This window comes from Salmo salar, chromosome ssa21 (assembly GCF_905237065.1).
Source record: "Salmo salar chromosome ssa21, Ssal_v3.1, whole genome shotgun sequence".
Taxonomy (NCBI): Eukaryota; Metazoa; Chordata; class Actinopteri; order Salmoniformes; family Salmonidae; genus Salmo; species Salmo salar.
In genome coordinates this window covers 34,912,969-34,929,545 of record NC_059462.1, presented here as the reverse complement: position 1 = coordinate 34,929,545, position 16,577 = coordinate 34,912,969, and the positions used below count along the sequence as shown (strand labels likewise).

Here is a 16,577-nt window from a genome sequence, read left to right as displayed (position 1 = left end):
GAATACTGTATAACTACATCTCTACAGTTTAGTTCTGTTGAATACTGTATAACCACATCTCAAACAGTTTAGTTCTGTTGAATACTGTATAACCACATCTCTAGAGTTTAGTTCTGTTGAATACTGTATAACCACATCTCTAGAGTTTAGTTCTGTTGAACACTTTATAACCACATCTCAAACAGTTTAGTTCTGTTGAATACTGTATAACCACATCTCTAGAGTTTAGTTCTGTTGAATACTGTATAACCACATCTCAAACAGTTTAGTTCTGTTGAATACTGTATAACCACATCTCTAGAGTTTAGTTCTGTTGAATACTGTATAACCACATCTCTAGAGTTTAGTTCTGTTGAATACCGTATAACCACATCTCAAACAGTTTAGTTCTGTTGAATACTGTATAACCACATCTCAAACAGTTTAGTTCTGTTGAATACTGTATAACCACATCTCTAGAGTTTAGATATGTTGAATACTGTATAACCACATCTCTAGAGTTTAGCTCTGTTGAATACTGTATAACCACATCTCTAGAGTTTAGTTCTGTTGAATACTGTATTACTACATCTCTACAGTTTAGTTCTGTTGAATACTGTATAACCACATCTCAAACAGTTTAGTTCTGTTGAATACTGTATAACCACATTTCTAGAGTTTAGTTCTGTTGAATACTGTATAACTACATCTCTAGAGTTTAGTTCTGTTGAATACTGTATAACCACATCTCTAGAGTTTAGTTCTGTTGAATACTGTATAACCACATCTCTAGAGTTTAGTTCTGTTGAACACTGTATAACCACATCTCAAACAGTTTAGTTCTGTTGAATACTGTATAACCACATCTCTAGAGTTTAGTTCTGTTGAATACTGTATAACCACATCTCAAACAGTTTAGTTCTGTTGAATACTGTATAACCACATCTCTAGAGTTTAGTTCTGTTGAATACTGTATAACCACATCTCTAGAGTTTAGTTCTGTTGAATACCGTATAACCACATCTCAAACAGTTTAGTTCTGTTGAATACTGTATAACCACATCTCAAACAGTTTAGTTCTGTTGAATACTGTATAACCACATCTCTAGAGTTTAGATATGTTGAATACTGTATAACCACATCTCTAGAGTTTAGCTCTGTTGAATACTGTATAACCACATCTCTAGAGTTTAGTTCTGTTGAATACTGTATTACTACATCTCTACAGTTTAGTTCTGTTGAATACTGTATAACCACATCTCAAACAGTTTAGTTCTGTTGAATACTGTATAACCACATTTCTAGAGTTTAGTTCTGTTGAATACTGTATAACTACATCTCTAGAGTTTAGTTCTGTTGAATACTGTATAACCACATCTCTAGAGTTTAGTTCTGTTGAATACTGTATAACCACATCTCAAACAGTTTAGTTCTGTTGAATACTGTATAACCACATCTCAAACAGTTTAGTTCTGTTGAATACTGTATAACCACGTCTCTAGAGTTTAGTTCTGTTGAATACTGTATAACCACATCTCAAACAGTTTAGTTCTGTTGAATACTGTATAACCACATCTCTAGAGTTTAGTTCTGTTGAATACTGTATAACCACATCTCTAGAGTTTAGTTCTGTTGAATACTGTATAACTACATCTCTACAGTTTAGTTCTGTTGAATACTGTATAACCACATCTCAAACAGTTTAGTTCTGTTGAATACTGTATAACCACATCTCTAGAGTTTAGTTCTGTTGAATACTGTATAACCACATCTCTAGAGTATAGTTCTGTTGAACACTGTATAACCACATCTCAAACAGTTTAGTTCTGTTGAATACTGTATAACCACATCTCTAGAGTTTAGTTCTGTTGAATACTGTATAACCACATCTCAAACAGTTTAGTTCTGTTGAATACTGTATAACCACATCTCTAGGGTTTAGTTCTGTTGAATACTGTATAACCACATCTCTAGAGTTTAGTTCTGTTGAATACTGTATAACCACATCTCTAGAGTTTAGTTCTGTTGAATACCGTATAACCACATCTCAAACAGTTTAGTTCTGTTGAATACTGTATAACCACATCTCAAACAGTTTAGTTCTGTTGAATACTGTATAACCACATCTCTAGAGTTTAGATATGTTGAATACTGTATAACCACATCTCTAGAGTTTAGCTCTGTTGAATACTGTATAACCACATCTCTAGAGTTTAGTTCTGTTGAATACTGTATTACTACATCTCTACAGTTTAGTTCTGTTGAATACTGTATAACCACATCTCAAACAGTTTAGTTCTGTTGAATACTGTATAACCACATTTCTAGAGTTTAGTTCTGTTGAATACTGTATAACTACATCTCTAGAGTTTAGTTCTGTTGAATACTGTATAACCACATCTCTAGAGTTTAGTTCTGTTGAATACTGTATAACCACATCTCAAACAGTTTAGTTCTGTTGAATACTGTATAACCACATCTCAAACAGTTTAGTTCTGTTGAATACTGTATAACCACATCTCAAACAGTTTAGTTCTGTTGAATACTGTATAACCACATCTCTAGAGTTTAGTTATGTTGAATACTGTATAACCACATCTCAAACAGTTTAGTTCTGTTGAATACTGTATAACCACATCTCTAGAGTTTAGTTCTGTTGAATACCTTATAACCACATCTCAAACAGTTTAGTTCTGTTGAATACTGTATAACCACATCTCAAACAGTTTAGTTCTGTTGAATACTGTATAACCACATCTCTAGAGTTTAGATATGTTGAATACTGTATAACCACATCTCTAGAGTTTAGTTCTGTTGAATACTGTATAACCACATCTCTAGAGTTTAGTTCTGTTGAATACTGTATAACCACATCTCAAACAGTTTAGTTCTGTTGAATACTGTATAACCACATCTCTAGGGTTTAGTTCTGTTGAATACTGTATAACCACATCTCTAGAGTTTAGTTCTGTTGAATACTGTATAACCACATCTCTAGAGTTTAGTTCTGTTGAATACCGTATAACCACATCTCAAACAGTTTAGTTCTGTTGAATACTGTATAACCACATCTCAAACAGTTTAGTTCTGTTGAATACTGTATAACCACATCTCTAGAGTTTAGATATGTTGAATACTGTATAACCACATCTCTAGAGTTTAGCTCTGTTGAATACTGTATAACCACATCTCTAGAGTTTAGTTCTGTTGAATACTGTATTACTACATCTCTACAGTTTAGTTCTGTTGAATACTGTATAACCACATCTCAAACAGTTTAGTTCTGTTGAATACTGTATAACCACATTTCTAGAGTTTAGTTCTGTTGAATACTGTATAACTACATCTCTAGAGTTTAGTTCTGTTGAATACTGTATAATCACATCTCTAGAGTTTAGTTCTGTTGAATACTGTATAACCACATCTCAAACAGTTTAGTTCTGTTGAATACTGTATAACCACATCTCAAACAGTTTAGTTCTGTTGAATACTGTATAACCACATCTCAAACAGTTTAGTTCTGTTGAATACTGTATAACCACATCTCTAGAGTTTAGTTATGTTGAATACTGTATAACCACATCTCAAACAGTTTAGTTCTGTTGAATACTGTATAACCACATCTCTAGAGTTTAGTTCTGTTGAATACCTTATAACCACATCTCAAACAGTTTAGTTCTGTTGAATACTGTATAACCACATCTCAAACAGTTTAGTTCTGTTGAATACTGTATAACCACATCTCTAGAGTTTAGATATGTTGAATACTGTATAACCACATCTCTAGAGTTTAGTTCTGTTGAATACTGTATAACCACATCTCTAGAGTTTAGATATGTTGAATACTGTATAACCACATCTCTAGAGTTTAGTTCTGTTGAATACTGTATAACCACATCTCTAGAGTTTAGTTCTGTTGAATACTGTATAACCACATCTCTAGAGTTTAGTTCTGTTGAATACTGTATAACCACATCTCAAACAGTTTAGTTCTGTTGAATACTATATAACCACATCTCAAACAGTTTAGTTCTGTTGAATACTGTATAAACACATCTCTAGAGTTTAGTTCTGTTGAATGCTGTTTAACCACATCTCAAACAGTTTAGTTCTGTTGAATACTGTATAACCACATCTCAAACAGTTTAGTTCCGTTGAATACTGTATAACCACATCTCTAGAGTTTAGTTCTGTTGAATACTGTATAACCACATCTCTAGAGTTTAGTTCTGTTGAATACTGTATAACCACATTTCTAGAGTTTAGTTCTGTTGAATACTGTATAACTACATCTCTAGAGTTTAGTTCTGTTGAATACTGTATAACCACATCTCTAGAGTTTAGTTCTGTTGAATACTGTATAACCACATCTCAAACAGTTTAGTTCTGTTGAATACTGTATAACCACATCTCTAGAGTTTAGTTCTGTTGAATACTGTATAACCACATCTCAAACAGTTTAGTTCTGTTGAATACTGTATAACCACATCTCTAGAGTTTAGTTCTGTTGAATACCGTATAACCACATCTCAAACAGTTTAGTTCTGTTGAATACTGTATAACCACATCTCAAACAGTTTAGTTCTGTTGAATACTGTATAACCACATCTCTAGAGTTTAGATATGTTGAATACTGTATAACCACATCTCTAGAGTTTAGTTCTGTTGAATACTGTATAACCACATCTCTAGAGTTTAGATATGTTGAATACTGTATAACCACATCTCTAGAGTTTAGTTCTGTTGAATACTGTATAACCACATCTCTAGAGTTTAGTTCTGTTGAATACTGTATAACCACATCTCTAGAGTTTAGTTCTGTTGAATACTGTATAACCACATCTCAAACAGTTTAGTTCTGTTGAATACTGTATAACCACATCTCAAACAGTTTAGTTCTGTTGAATACTGCATAAACACATCTCTACAGTTTAGTTCTGTTGAATACTGTATAACCACATCTCAAACAGTTTAGTTCTGTTGAATACTGTATAACCACATCTCAAACAGTTTAGTTCTGTTGAATACTGTATAGCCACATCTCTACAGTTCAGTTCTGTTGAATACTGTATAACCACATCTCAAACAGTTTAGTTCTTTTGAATGCTGTATAACCACGTCTCTAGAGTTTAGGTTCTGTTGAATACTGTATAGCCACATCTCTACAGTTTAGTTCTGTTGAATACTGTATAACCACATCTCCTCAGTTCTGTTGAATACTGTATAACCACATCTCTAGAGTTTAGTTCTGTTGAATACTGTATAACCACATCTCTAGAGTTTAGTTCTGTTGAATACTGTATAACCACATCTTTACAGTTCAGTTCTGTTGAATACTGTATAACCACATCTCAAACAGTTCAGTTCTGTTGAATACTGTATAACCACATCTCCTCAGTTCTGTTGAATACTGTATAACCACATCTCTAGAGTTTAGTTCTGTTGAATACTGTATAACCACATCTCTAGAGTTCAGTTCTGTTGAATACTGTATAACCACATCTCTAGAGTTCAGTTCTGTTGAATACTGTATAACTACATCTTTACAGTTCAGTTCTGTTGAATACTGTATAACCACGTCTCTAGAGTTTAGGTTCTCTTGAATACTGCATAACTACATCTTTACAGTTCAGTTCTGTTGAATACTGTATAACTACATCTTTACAGTTCAGTTCTGTTGAATACTGTATAACTACATCTTTACAGTTCAGTTCTGTTGAATACTGTATAACTACATCTTTACAGTTCAGTTCTGTTGAATACTGTATAACCACATCTCCACAGTTCAGTTCTGTTGAATACTGTATAACTACATCTTCACAGTTCAGTTCTGTTGCACCTGACTCTACGTACTGTAGTGGAATACTAATGCAGAGTTCTGTATCAATATATTTCTCCACACTTCACAACCCACACCCTCCCTTTTACATCTCAGAGAAAGACAGACAGACAGATAGAGCTGTGCTGAGGGCCTGACTGTCTCCGACAAGGGCCATTGTAGAAGAGCACCTCTCTGTGAGCATGTTACATAAATGCAAGCGTTCAACAGGAGAATGCATAATGCAGCTGGGAAGTGTGTGTGTGTGTGTGTGCCTGCGTGTCTCCCTCTGTGTGTGTGTGTGTGTGTGTGTGTGTGTGTGTGTGTGTGTGTGTGTGTGTGTGTGTGTGTGTGTGTGTGTGTGTGTGTGTGTGTGTGTGTGTGTGTGTGTGTGTGTGTGTGTGTGAAGGCCACTTCATTCAACTTAACATTGTCTGAATGTGCTCTTTGTGAGAGTCACTGACCCTACCAGAGTTCATCCATACTGTAGGAAAGGGGTGTTTTTTTTGTTTTTTCCACCATTATTTAACCAGGTAGGCAAGTTGAGAACAAGGTCTCATTTACAATTGCGACCTGGCCAAGATAAAGCAAAGCAGTTCGACACATACAACAACACAGAGTTACACATGGAGTAAAACAAACATACAGTCAATAATACAGTAGAAAAAAAAGTCTATATACAATGTGAGCAAATGAGGTGAGATAAGGGAGGTAAAGGCAAAAAAAGGCCATGGTGGCAAAGTAAATACAATATAGCAAGTAAAACACTGGAATGGTAGATTTGCAGTGGAAGAAAGTGCAAAGTAGAAATTGAAATAATGGGGTGCAAAGGAGCAAAATAAATTAATAAATAAATACAGTAGGGGAAGAGGTAGTCGTTTGGGCTAAATTATAGATGGGCTATGTACAGGTGCAGTAATCTGTGAGCTGCTCTGACAGCTGGTGCTTAAAGCTAGTGAGGGAGATAAGTGTTTCCAGTTTCAGAGATTTTTGTAGTTCGTTCCAGTCATTGGCAGCAGAGAACTGGAAGGAGAGGCGGCTGAAGGAGGAATTGGCTTTGGGGGTGACCAGAGAGATATACCTGCTGGAGCGCGTGCTTCAGGTGGGTGCTGCTATGGTGACCAGCGAGCTGAGATAAGGGGGGACTTTACCTAGCAGGGTCTTGTAGATGACCTGGAGCCAGTGGGTTTGGCGACGAGTATGAAGCGAGGGCCAGCCAACGAGAGCGTACAGGTCGCAGTGGTGGGTAGTATATGGGGCTTTGGTGACAAAACGGATGGCACTGTGATACACTGCATCCAATTTATTGAATAGGGTATTGGAGGCTATTTTGTAAATGACATCGCTGAAGTCAAGGATCGGTAGGATGGTCAGTTTTACAAGGGTATGTTTGGCAGCATGAGTGACGGATACTTTGTTGTGATATAGAAAGCCAATTCAAGATTTAACTTTGGATTGGAGATGTTTGATGTGAGTCTGGAAGGAGAGTTTACAGTCTAACCAGACACCTAGGTATTTGTAGTTGTCTACATATTCTAAGTCAGAACCGTCCAGAGTAGTGATGCTGGACGGGCGGGCAGGTGCCGGCAGCGATTGGTTGAAGAGCATGCATTTAGTTTTACTTGTATTTAAGAGCAGTTGGAGGCCATGGAAGGAGAGTCGTATGGCATTGAAGCTCGTCTGGAGGGTTGTTAACACAGTGTCCAAAGAAGGGCCAGACGTATACAGAATGGTGTAGTCTGCGTAGAGGTGGATCAGAGACTCACCAGCAGCAAGAGCGACATCATTGATGTATACAGAGAAGAGAGTCGGCCCAAGAATTGAACCCTGTGGCACCCCCATAGAGACTGCCAGAGGTCCGGACAACAGGCCCTCCGATTTGACACACTGAACTCTATCAGAGAAGTAGTTGGTGAACCAGGCGAGGCAATCATTTGAGAAACCAAGGCTATTGAGTCTGCCAATGAGGATGTGGTGATTGACAGAGTCGAAAGCCTTGGCCAGGTCAATGAATACGGCTGCACAGTATTGTTTCTTATCGATGGCGGTTAAGATATCATTTAGGACCTTAAGCGTGGCTGAGGTGCACCCATGACCAGCTCTGAAACCAGATTGCATAGCGGAGAAGGTGCGGTGGGATTCGAAATGGTCGGTAATCTGTTTGTTGACTTGGCTTTCGAAGACCTTAGAAAGGCAGGGTAGGATAGATATAGGTCTGTAGCAGTTTGGGTCAAGAGTGTCCCCCCCTTTGAAGAGGGGGATGACCGCAGCTGCTTTCCAATCTTTGGGAATCTCAGATGACAGGAAAGAGAGGTTGAACAGGCTAGTAATAGGTGTTGCAACAATTTCGGCAGATAATTTTAGAAAGAAAGGGTCCAGATTGTCTAGCCCGGCTGATTTGTAGGGGTCCAGATTTTGCAGCTCTTTCAGAACATCAGCTGACTGGATTTGGGAGAAGGAGAAATGGGGAAGGCTTGGGCGAGTAGCTGTGGGGGGTGCAGTGCTGTTGACCGGGGTAGGGGTAGCCAGGTGGAAAGCATGGCCAGCCGTAGAAAAATGCTTATTGAAATTCTCAATTATAGTGGATTTATCGGTGGTGACAGAGTTTCCTATCCTCAGTGCAGTGGACAGCTGGGAGGAGGTGCTCTTATTCTCCATGGACTTAACAGTGTCCCAGAACCTTTTTGAGTTTGTGTTGCAGGAAGCAAATTTCTGCTTGAAAAAGCTAGCCTTGGCTTTTCTAACTGCCTGTGTATATTGGTTTCTAACTTCCCTGAAAAGTTGCATATCACGGGGGCTGTTCGATGCTAAGGCAGAACGCCACAGGATGTTTTTGTGTTGGTTAAGGGCAGTCAGGTCTGGAGAGAACCAAGGGCTATATCTGTTCATGGTTCTACATTTCTTGAATGGGGCATGCTTATTTAAGATGGTGAGGAAGGCATTTAAAAAAAATAGCAGGCGTCCTCTACTGACGGGATGAGGTATCAAGTATCAAGTATCAAGTAGTGTTGCAAAATTCTGGGAATTTTCAATAAATTCCCTGGTTTTCCTGAAATCCCAGTTGGAAGATTCCCTGAATCAGGAGGGAATAAGCAGAAATTCTGGGTTCCTCCAAACAGTAATTCCTGTAATTTTGCAACCCTAGTAACAAGACTCTCTAAACCCACATAGTAAAGTATAGTATGAATAAAGTATTTAAACCCACACAGTACTGTTTAGTATGAATAAAGTATTTAAACCCACACAGTACTGTTTAGTATGAATAAAGTATTTGAACCCACATACAGTAAAGCTACAACAAGAGCCTAATACGCTTCATCCTATAGATACTTTACTGTCAAATAAAGTCTCTTTACGTATGACAATTCAGCGCTAACAGATTGTTTGTTGAAAGATTGATCTAAGGCAACATCTACCAATGCTTTGTGTTATACATTTGTAGGCTAATGACTGTATGCATAAGATAAGAAGAGTTGGTATCATAGTATAGCATGTGGGCATGTTTGATAAAGTAGAGAGACAGTAGACAGACAGACACCATGGGACGTACCTTTGAGACGTGTTTTTGTACTTCTGCCTGAAAAACAAGATGAGGAGTGTACATTAGATTAATAGGCCATACAAAGTACACCATCACTCTGAGATAGAGCTGCAGCCCAAATGGCACCCTATTTCCTTATTCCTATAGTGCACTTTTGACCAGAGCTTTTCAGTCAAAAGTAGTGCACTAAATAGCAGGGTTGGGCTCAATTCAGAATTTTTAAATTGACTCCCATTTAACTCATGAGTTGAAATTGAATTGGCTACACCCTACAGGATGTAGAATTTGAGTTTTAGTTACAGGAAGTAGAATTTAATTCAGTGCAATTCAAAGAAATTCCACTCAGTGATAAAACATTTAATTGAATATGACAGGTCACACTTCCAGATATCACCTTAGTGCTTAGGATAGCCAATTATATTTCCACCAACCATTGCATTTCTTTTGCTTCTTTTTGAAGGCCTTGAGGTTAACTTTAGTGTTACACTGGTGCATTCTGGGAAATGTAGTATTTTTTTGTAAGTGAATAATGAAATAATATAATAACTAAATAATATTCGCATACAGGTTTTGTTTTCGTTGATCATTAATCAAGAGTTTGTCGTGAAAATGAATTATTTCAACAATATTTTATATGCATGTATATAACGACGTTTGATGTTTTATGTACAAGATGTATATTTGTATAGACAACAACTAATATAGAATAGAAGAGGAATTAGAATTTCATTGAATCGCACTGAATTCAATTATATTTCCTTTAATTCAAATTCGAATTGCAATTCTGTAACCTGTTTACTACTTAAATTAAAATTCAACAACCCTGCTAAACAGGGAATAGGGTGCCATTTCAGAGTAGAGTCCTGCGAGAGCATGAATTTTAAGCCCAAGCCCTACCCATGCCCGCAATGTTCAGGCCCTACCCTACACAGGAACGATTGATTCTGCCAAATTTAAAGCCCTGCCTGAAACCTGAAATCAGATATAACTTCCTCTGTTAGTAAATCCATTAGCTGCTGCTCTCTGTCTGTCACTCGCTCCCTGCGTGCAGCTCGCTCTGCATGCGCTCTGTTCATGGCAGCTCTGTCTGTGAGTATCCATAGCAACGGCTCCGCTTGGGCTGCTCTGCTCAATGAAGAGACATGAGAGAGCAGTTAGCTTTTAGCTACTTTTTGTCACTCTAAACTCCGACAACATTATTATTTTTCTGTGAAATAATCTCTCCTATTTTATATTTGGCGAGGTTGAAGCACTTCTGACATCATGTTATGATCTTAGTCAGATATGACTGTACTGTGCAGCAGAGCACGAGCAAATGGTTCAGCTTCAAATTGTTAGTGATCAATTTAGTGATACCCGAGCCCTGGCCATATCCTAGTTATAGATGAATAAACAGGCCCTACCCAATGTATAATGTTGGAGCCCGTCGGGTTCGGGTCGGGTAGCAGAACTCTATTTGAGAGGCACTGACCTAGAAAGAAATAATGAGTGTGTTTCTGCTATGGAGCAGTATTGTCTGGGGGATTCAGACTAGTTATGAAGGAGCTCTTTTTCCTGTTTTCCCTCTTCTCTCCAGTCAGTCTCCTTCTAACTGTAGGGGAGGGGAGGACACTCTCTCTCTCTCTCACACACACACACACACACACACACACACACACACACACACACACACACACACACACACACACGAACACACACACATACACACACCAACAAGAGCACACACACACCAACAAGAACACACACACACCAACACGTTTCATCTGGTGTGACAATCCAGTGAAGAGGAGGAATGTTGGGAGAGGAATTATTACACTCACAATAATCATCAACAGCAGTAAATGATGCATCACACAAAATGTGTTTGTCTCATTTTATTTAAAAAACTTGAACCATCTTTAACAATAAGTTATGAGATAAGAACTAAATCACTAAAATTTTGCATAATCATTTTGTAAATGATTTCCTCCTGTATGTTATTGTGAATGAACCGAGTTGATATGACCTGATGACTCCTCCAGTCCCCTAACAGAATTCTGGTAACACTGAAACAAGAAAGATAAAGAAGAAGCGGAAGAAGGACAGGAAGAGTGCTCAACCACAAGCAGCTAGAGAGCAGCAAAAAGGCAGAGAGGAAATAACGGGTGCGGGTAGACTATCAGCAGATGTTCCTCTGACGGAGGGCGGTGGTTCAACTTATATGGCGACACCCCCGTCAAACACAAGCCCTGGGATGGAGCTGGTGGAGTTGCCTGATGGCACGTGGGCTATGAAGCAGATGACACCACTGCCTGTATGTCCCCCTGTATGTGACCCTGTATGTCCGCCTGTATGTCCCCCTGTATGTCCCCCTGTATGTCCGCCTGTATGTCCCCCTGTATGTCCCCCTGTATGTCCCCCTGTGTGTGACCCTGTATGTCAGCCTGTATGTCCCCCTGTATGTCCCCCTGTATGTCCCCCTGTGTGTGACCCTGTATGTCCCCCTGTATGACCCCCTTAATGTCCGCCTGTATGTCCCCCTGTATGTGACCCTGTATGTCCCCCTGTATGTGACCCTGTATGTCCCCCTGTATGTGACCCTGTATGTCAGCCTGTATGTCCCCCTGTATGTCCCCCTGTATGTGACCCTGTATGTCAGCCTGTATGTCCCCCTGTATGTCAGCCTGTATGTCCCCCTGTATGTCCCCCTGTATGTGACCCTGTATGTGACCCTGTATGTCCCCCTGTATGTCCCCCTGTATGTCCCCCTGTATGTCCGCCTGTATGTCCGCCTGCATGTCCCCCTGGATGCCTGCCTGTATGTGACCCTGTATGTCCCCCTGTATGTGACCCTGTATGTCCCCCTGTATGTGACCCTGTATGTCAGCCTGTATGTCCCCCTGTATGTGACCCTGTATGTCCCCCTGTATGTGACCCTGTATGTCCCCCTGTATGTCCGCCTGTATGTCCCCCTGTATGTCTGCCTGTATGTCCCCCTGTATGTGACCCTGTATGTCCCCCTGTATGTCCCCCTGGATGCCTGCCTGTATGTCCCCCTGTATGTCCCCCTGTATGTCCGCCTGTATGTCCCCCCTGTATGTCCGCCTGTATGTCCCCCTGTATGTCCCCCTGTATGTCCCCCTGGATGCCTGCCTGTATGTCCGCCTGTATGTCCCCCTGTATGTCCCCCTGTATGTCCGCCTGTATGTCCGCCTGTTTGTCCGCCTGCATGTGACCCTGTAGGTCCCCTGTATGTCCGCCTGTATGTCCACCTGTATGTCCGCCTGTATGTCCACCTGTATGTCCCCCTGTATGTCCACCTGTATGTCCCCCTGTATGTCTGCCTGTATGTCCCTCTGTATGTCCCTCTGTATGTATGCCTGTATGTCTGCCTGCATGTCCGCCTGTATGTCCCCCTGTATGTCTGCCTGTATGTCCGCCTGCATGTCCCCCCTTTATGTCCCCCTTTATGTCCCCCTGTATGTCTGCCTGTATGTCTGCCTGCATGTGACCCTGTATGTCCCCCTGTATGTCTGCCTATATGTCCCCCTGTATGTCCCCCTGTATGTCTGCCTGTATGTCCCCCTGTATGTCTGCCTGTATGTCTGCCTGTATGTCTGCCTGTATGTCTGCCTGTATGTCCCCCTGTATGTCTGCCTGTATGTCCCCCTGTATGTCTGCCTGTATGTCCCCCTGTATGTCTGCCTGTATGTCTGCCTGTATGTCTGCCTGTATGTCTGCCTGTATGTCCCCCTGTATGTCTGCCTGTATGTCCCCCTGCGCTCTGGAGCAGGTTATCATCAAGGATCTCTCTGTATGTTGCTCCATTCATCTTTCCCTCGATCCTGACTAGTCTCCCAGTCCCAGCCACTGAAAATCATCCACACAACATGATGCTGCCACCACCATGCTTCACTGTAGGGATGGTGCAAGGTTTCCTCCAGATGTGAATACTTGGCATTCAGGCCAAAGAGTTCAATCTTGGTTTCTTCAGACCAGAGAATCTTGTTTCCCATGATCTGAGAGTATTTTAGGTGCCTTTTGGCAAACTCCAGGCGGGCTGTCTTGTGCCTTTTACTGAGGAGTGGCTTCCGTCTGATCACTCTACCATGAAGGCCATTGTCCTTCTGGAAGGTTCTCCCATCGCCACAGAGGAACTCTGGAGCTCTGTCAGAGTGACCATCGGGTTCTTGGTCACCTCGCTGACCAAGGCCCTTCTCCCCTGATTGCTCAGTTTGACCTGGCGGCCAGCTCTAGGAATTGTCTTGGTGGTTCCAAACTTCTTCTATTTAAGAATGATGGAGGCCACTGACATGTTTTGGTACCCTTCCCCAGATCTGTGCCTCGACACAATCCTGTCTCGGAGCTCTACGGACAATTCCTTCTACCTCATGGCTTGGTTTTTGCTCTGAACTGCACTGTCAACTGTGGGACCTTATATAGACAGGCGTGTGCCTTTCCAAATCATGTCCAATCAATTGAATTTACCACAGGTGGACTGAGCTCAATTTCGAGTCTCATAGGAACGGGTCTGAATACTTACGTAAATAAGGTACGGTATTTCTGTTTTGCTTTGTCATTGTGGGGTATTGTGTGTAGATTGATGAAGACATTTTTTTATTTAATCCATTTTAGAATAAGGCTGTAACGTAACAAAATGTGGAAAAATGGAAGGGGCCTGAGTACTTTCCGAATGCACTGTAAACAGAGGCTCAGAGTGACACCATGTTATTGCAGTGCCCAGTGGAGAGGCCTGACTAAATGTAAAAAGGGCTTTATAAATACATTTGATTTGATTTGATTAAATAATGTGTGTGTGTGTGTGTCTGTGTGTGTGTCTGCGTGCGTACGTGCGTGCTGCTCTTTGTGAGCTGAGATGATTAGAATGTTTTTAATCTCTGAGATCAGCCAGTTAACCAGACAGCCACCCAACCAGCCAGAAACAGCTAGTCAGTGGTCACCGTTTCCCCCAGTGTGCTGACTTAGATCAGCCCGCCTAATAATTATGGACAGATATCTGCCCTGCTCTACTCTAACCTCTGTTCTCCTCTACTCTACTCTCCTTCTCCCCTCTCCTCCCTTCCTCTCCTCTTCCATCCTCTGCTCTCCTCTGCTCTTCTCTTCTCTCCTTTGCGCCTTCTGTCCTCTCTTCTACTCCCCTCTCTCCGTCACACCCTGTCCCCTGGAGATGCTCAGGGGACAGGGTGTGACTGAGGACTATGTGATCAGGGATTTCAGCGGTATAGTGTGTGTAGGCGCAAACGTGTATATAGAGCGTGACTGCACGTTATAATGAACTATTGAATACATAATGGGTTTAAACAAGCTTCAGTGATAAACAGTTTGCTTCTACTGAGATACATGTTTGTCAGATACAAGTTTAACAGCTACATAATTGATCCATTCATTTGTTGCAAGCTGTGAAATGATATATTATGTAATAGCATATTAGTCTAATCATGCTGACAGCTGTATTTAGCTTGATCAATTTGTTGTGGTAACATATTGATTAGAAGGTAAAAACAGAACTGCAGAAGAACACATATTATACCATTATAACTTCCATTCATTCAATCATTAATTAATTGATGAATTTATGAATTAATTCATTAATTTACTGTAAAAACAGTAGGTAAATACAAGTGTAGGTACCTACCTGACTACCAACTTACCTACATACCTATCTGCTTTATGTATACACGTATATGCGCATATGCTAAGGTATGTACGTACCTGCATACCACATGAGGTTGGTGGCACCTTAATCGGGGAGGACGGGCTCTTGGTAATGACTGGAGTGGATGGTTTGATGCCATTCCATTTGCGCCGTTTCAGCCATTATTATGAGCCGTCCTCCCCTCAGCAGCCTCCACTGCTAGGTACATTTGTTCATACATACATTGAAATCATGAAATGTACAAACCTACAGTTGTAGTGCTTTATACACACTAATGTATTGTTTACAAAACAAAGATGTGCACATAAGAATACTATTAAACGTGCTTCAATATACAGTATAGTGATGGAAAACTAAGATACTGCAGAAACGCGACAGAACCGGCATAATTCAAAACTGCATCACTTCTGATAACAAATAAACATTTCACAAGAGCTTGAAATAACCTCACTCTTTCAACCACCCTTACAGATCACATGCCTCTAAGTCAGTCCCTCTCTGGGGAAGTTAAACACGAGAGGAGGGATGAAAGAAAGAGAAAACTTACATTCCTTTGAATCGCATCCACATTTTTTCAGTCTGCTCAGTCTTTGAGTACTTTAGGGAGTTTTTGTCCATGCTATCTGTGTATGTACACAGTTCATCCATGCTGAATGTGTTATAAGGTGCAGCGGTTAACTGCGGTATCTCAGGTACGTACAGCAGCCCTCTCTCTGTATGCACTCTGCAATGTGAATCCCTGAATCCTCAGAGCACTCCTCAGTCTGGTCCTCAGAGCATCCTCCCTGTGCTGTAGTCACAGGAGTCTTGTCTCTTCTCTCCTCTCTACAGCTCCTGCATTACTTGTCTCATTAACCTATTAGAGTATCAGAGCAGAGAGAGAGACAGCGGCTTCACACACAGCAGCTCTGTCAGGCAGGCAGGAAGGAACCACTCTCCACTACACACTGTCACTCACTCTCTGACTGTCAGATGGTTTAATCTCTCTCTAGAGTACCTCTCACTCTCTCTGTTTCTCTCTCTCTCTCTCTCTCTCTCTCTCTCTCTCACTCTCTCTCTCTCTCTCTCTCTCTCTCTCGTACTTCTCTCTCTCTCACTCTCTCTCTCTCTCTCTCTCTCTCTCTCTAGTACTTCTCTCTCTGTTTCTTTCTCTCTCTCTCTCTCTCTCTCTCTCTCTCTAGTACTTCTCTCTCTGTTTCTCTCTCTGTGTGTTTCTCTCTCTCTCTGGTTCTTTCTCTCTCTCTCTGTCTCTCTCTCTTGCACCTCTCTGATCACTGTCTCACCATGCGGTTTTACTGCTCTGTGTACACTGATGGTGCCGCTGCTTTATAAAACCCTCACTCCTGCGCAACGCTCCATCCATCCACGACATCGGTGCAGGTAGGTAGGTGGGTAGCGTTCCTTTGACAGACAGACAGAGAGGGATGGTGGGGTACGGAAACGCAGAAGTAGCAGATGGTATCAGACACGATAGAGTCAGCACCACCACATCCTGCGATCACAGAGCGTTCGGAGCAGTCAGACTATGGTGAGCGGCTCCACCACACAGAAGCAGAGGCAGAGATTCCTCTCTCACCAAGAGG

The 16,577-nt window shown here is 41.0% G+C and overlaps 1 protein-coding gene across 2 annotated transcripts in view; it reads right to left on the bottom strand.

Annotated features, from left to right (window-relative positions):
* LOC106582264 (calcium/calmodulin-dependent 3',5'-cyclic nucleotide phosphodiesterase 1A) overlaps positions 1–16,037 on the bottom strand; it is a 101,314-nt gene extending 85,277 nt beyond the window's left edge. Inside the window, exons 1-2 of one of the 2 annotated variants that reach the window (XM_045704721.1) lie at positions 15,542–16,037; positions 9,348–9,374 (exon numbers count right to left, since the gene is read on the bottom strand). In XM_045704721.1, coding sequence (XP_045560677.1) covers positions 9,348–9,374; positions 15,542–15,642 — 128 coding nt within the window. In that variant the 5' untranslated portion in view covers positions 15,643–16,037. The remainder of the gene's footprint in view (positions 1–9,347; positions 9,375–15,541) is intronic. The other variant, XM_045704722.1, reaches the window with a different exon arrangement.
* Positions 16,038–16,577: the final 540 nt, after the last annotated feature.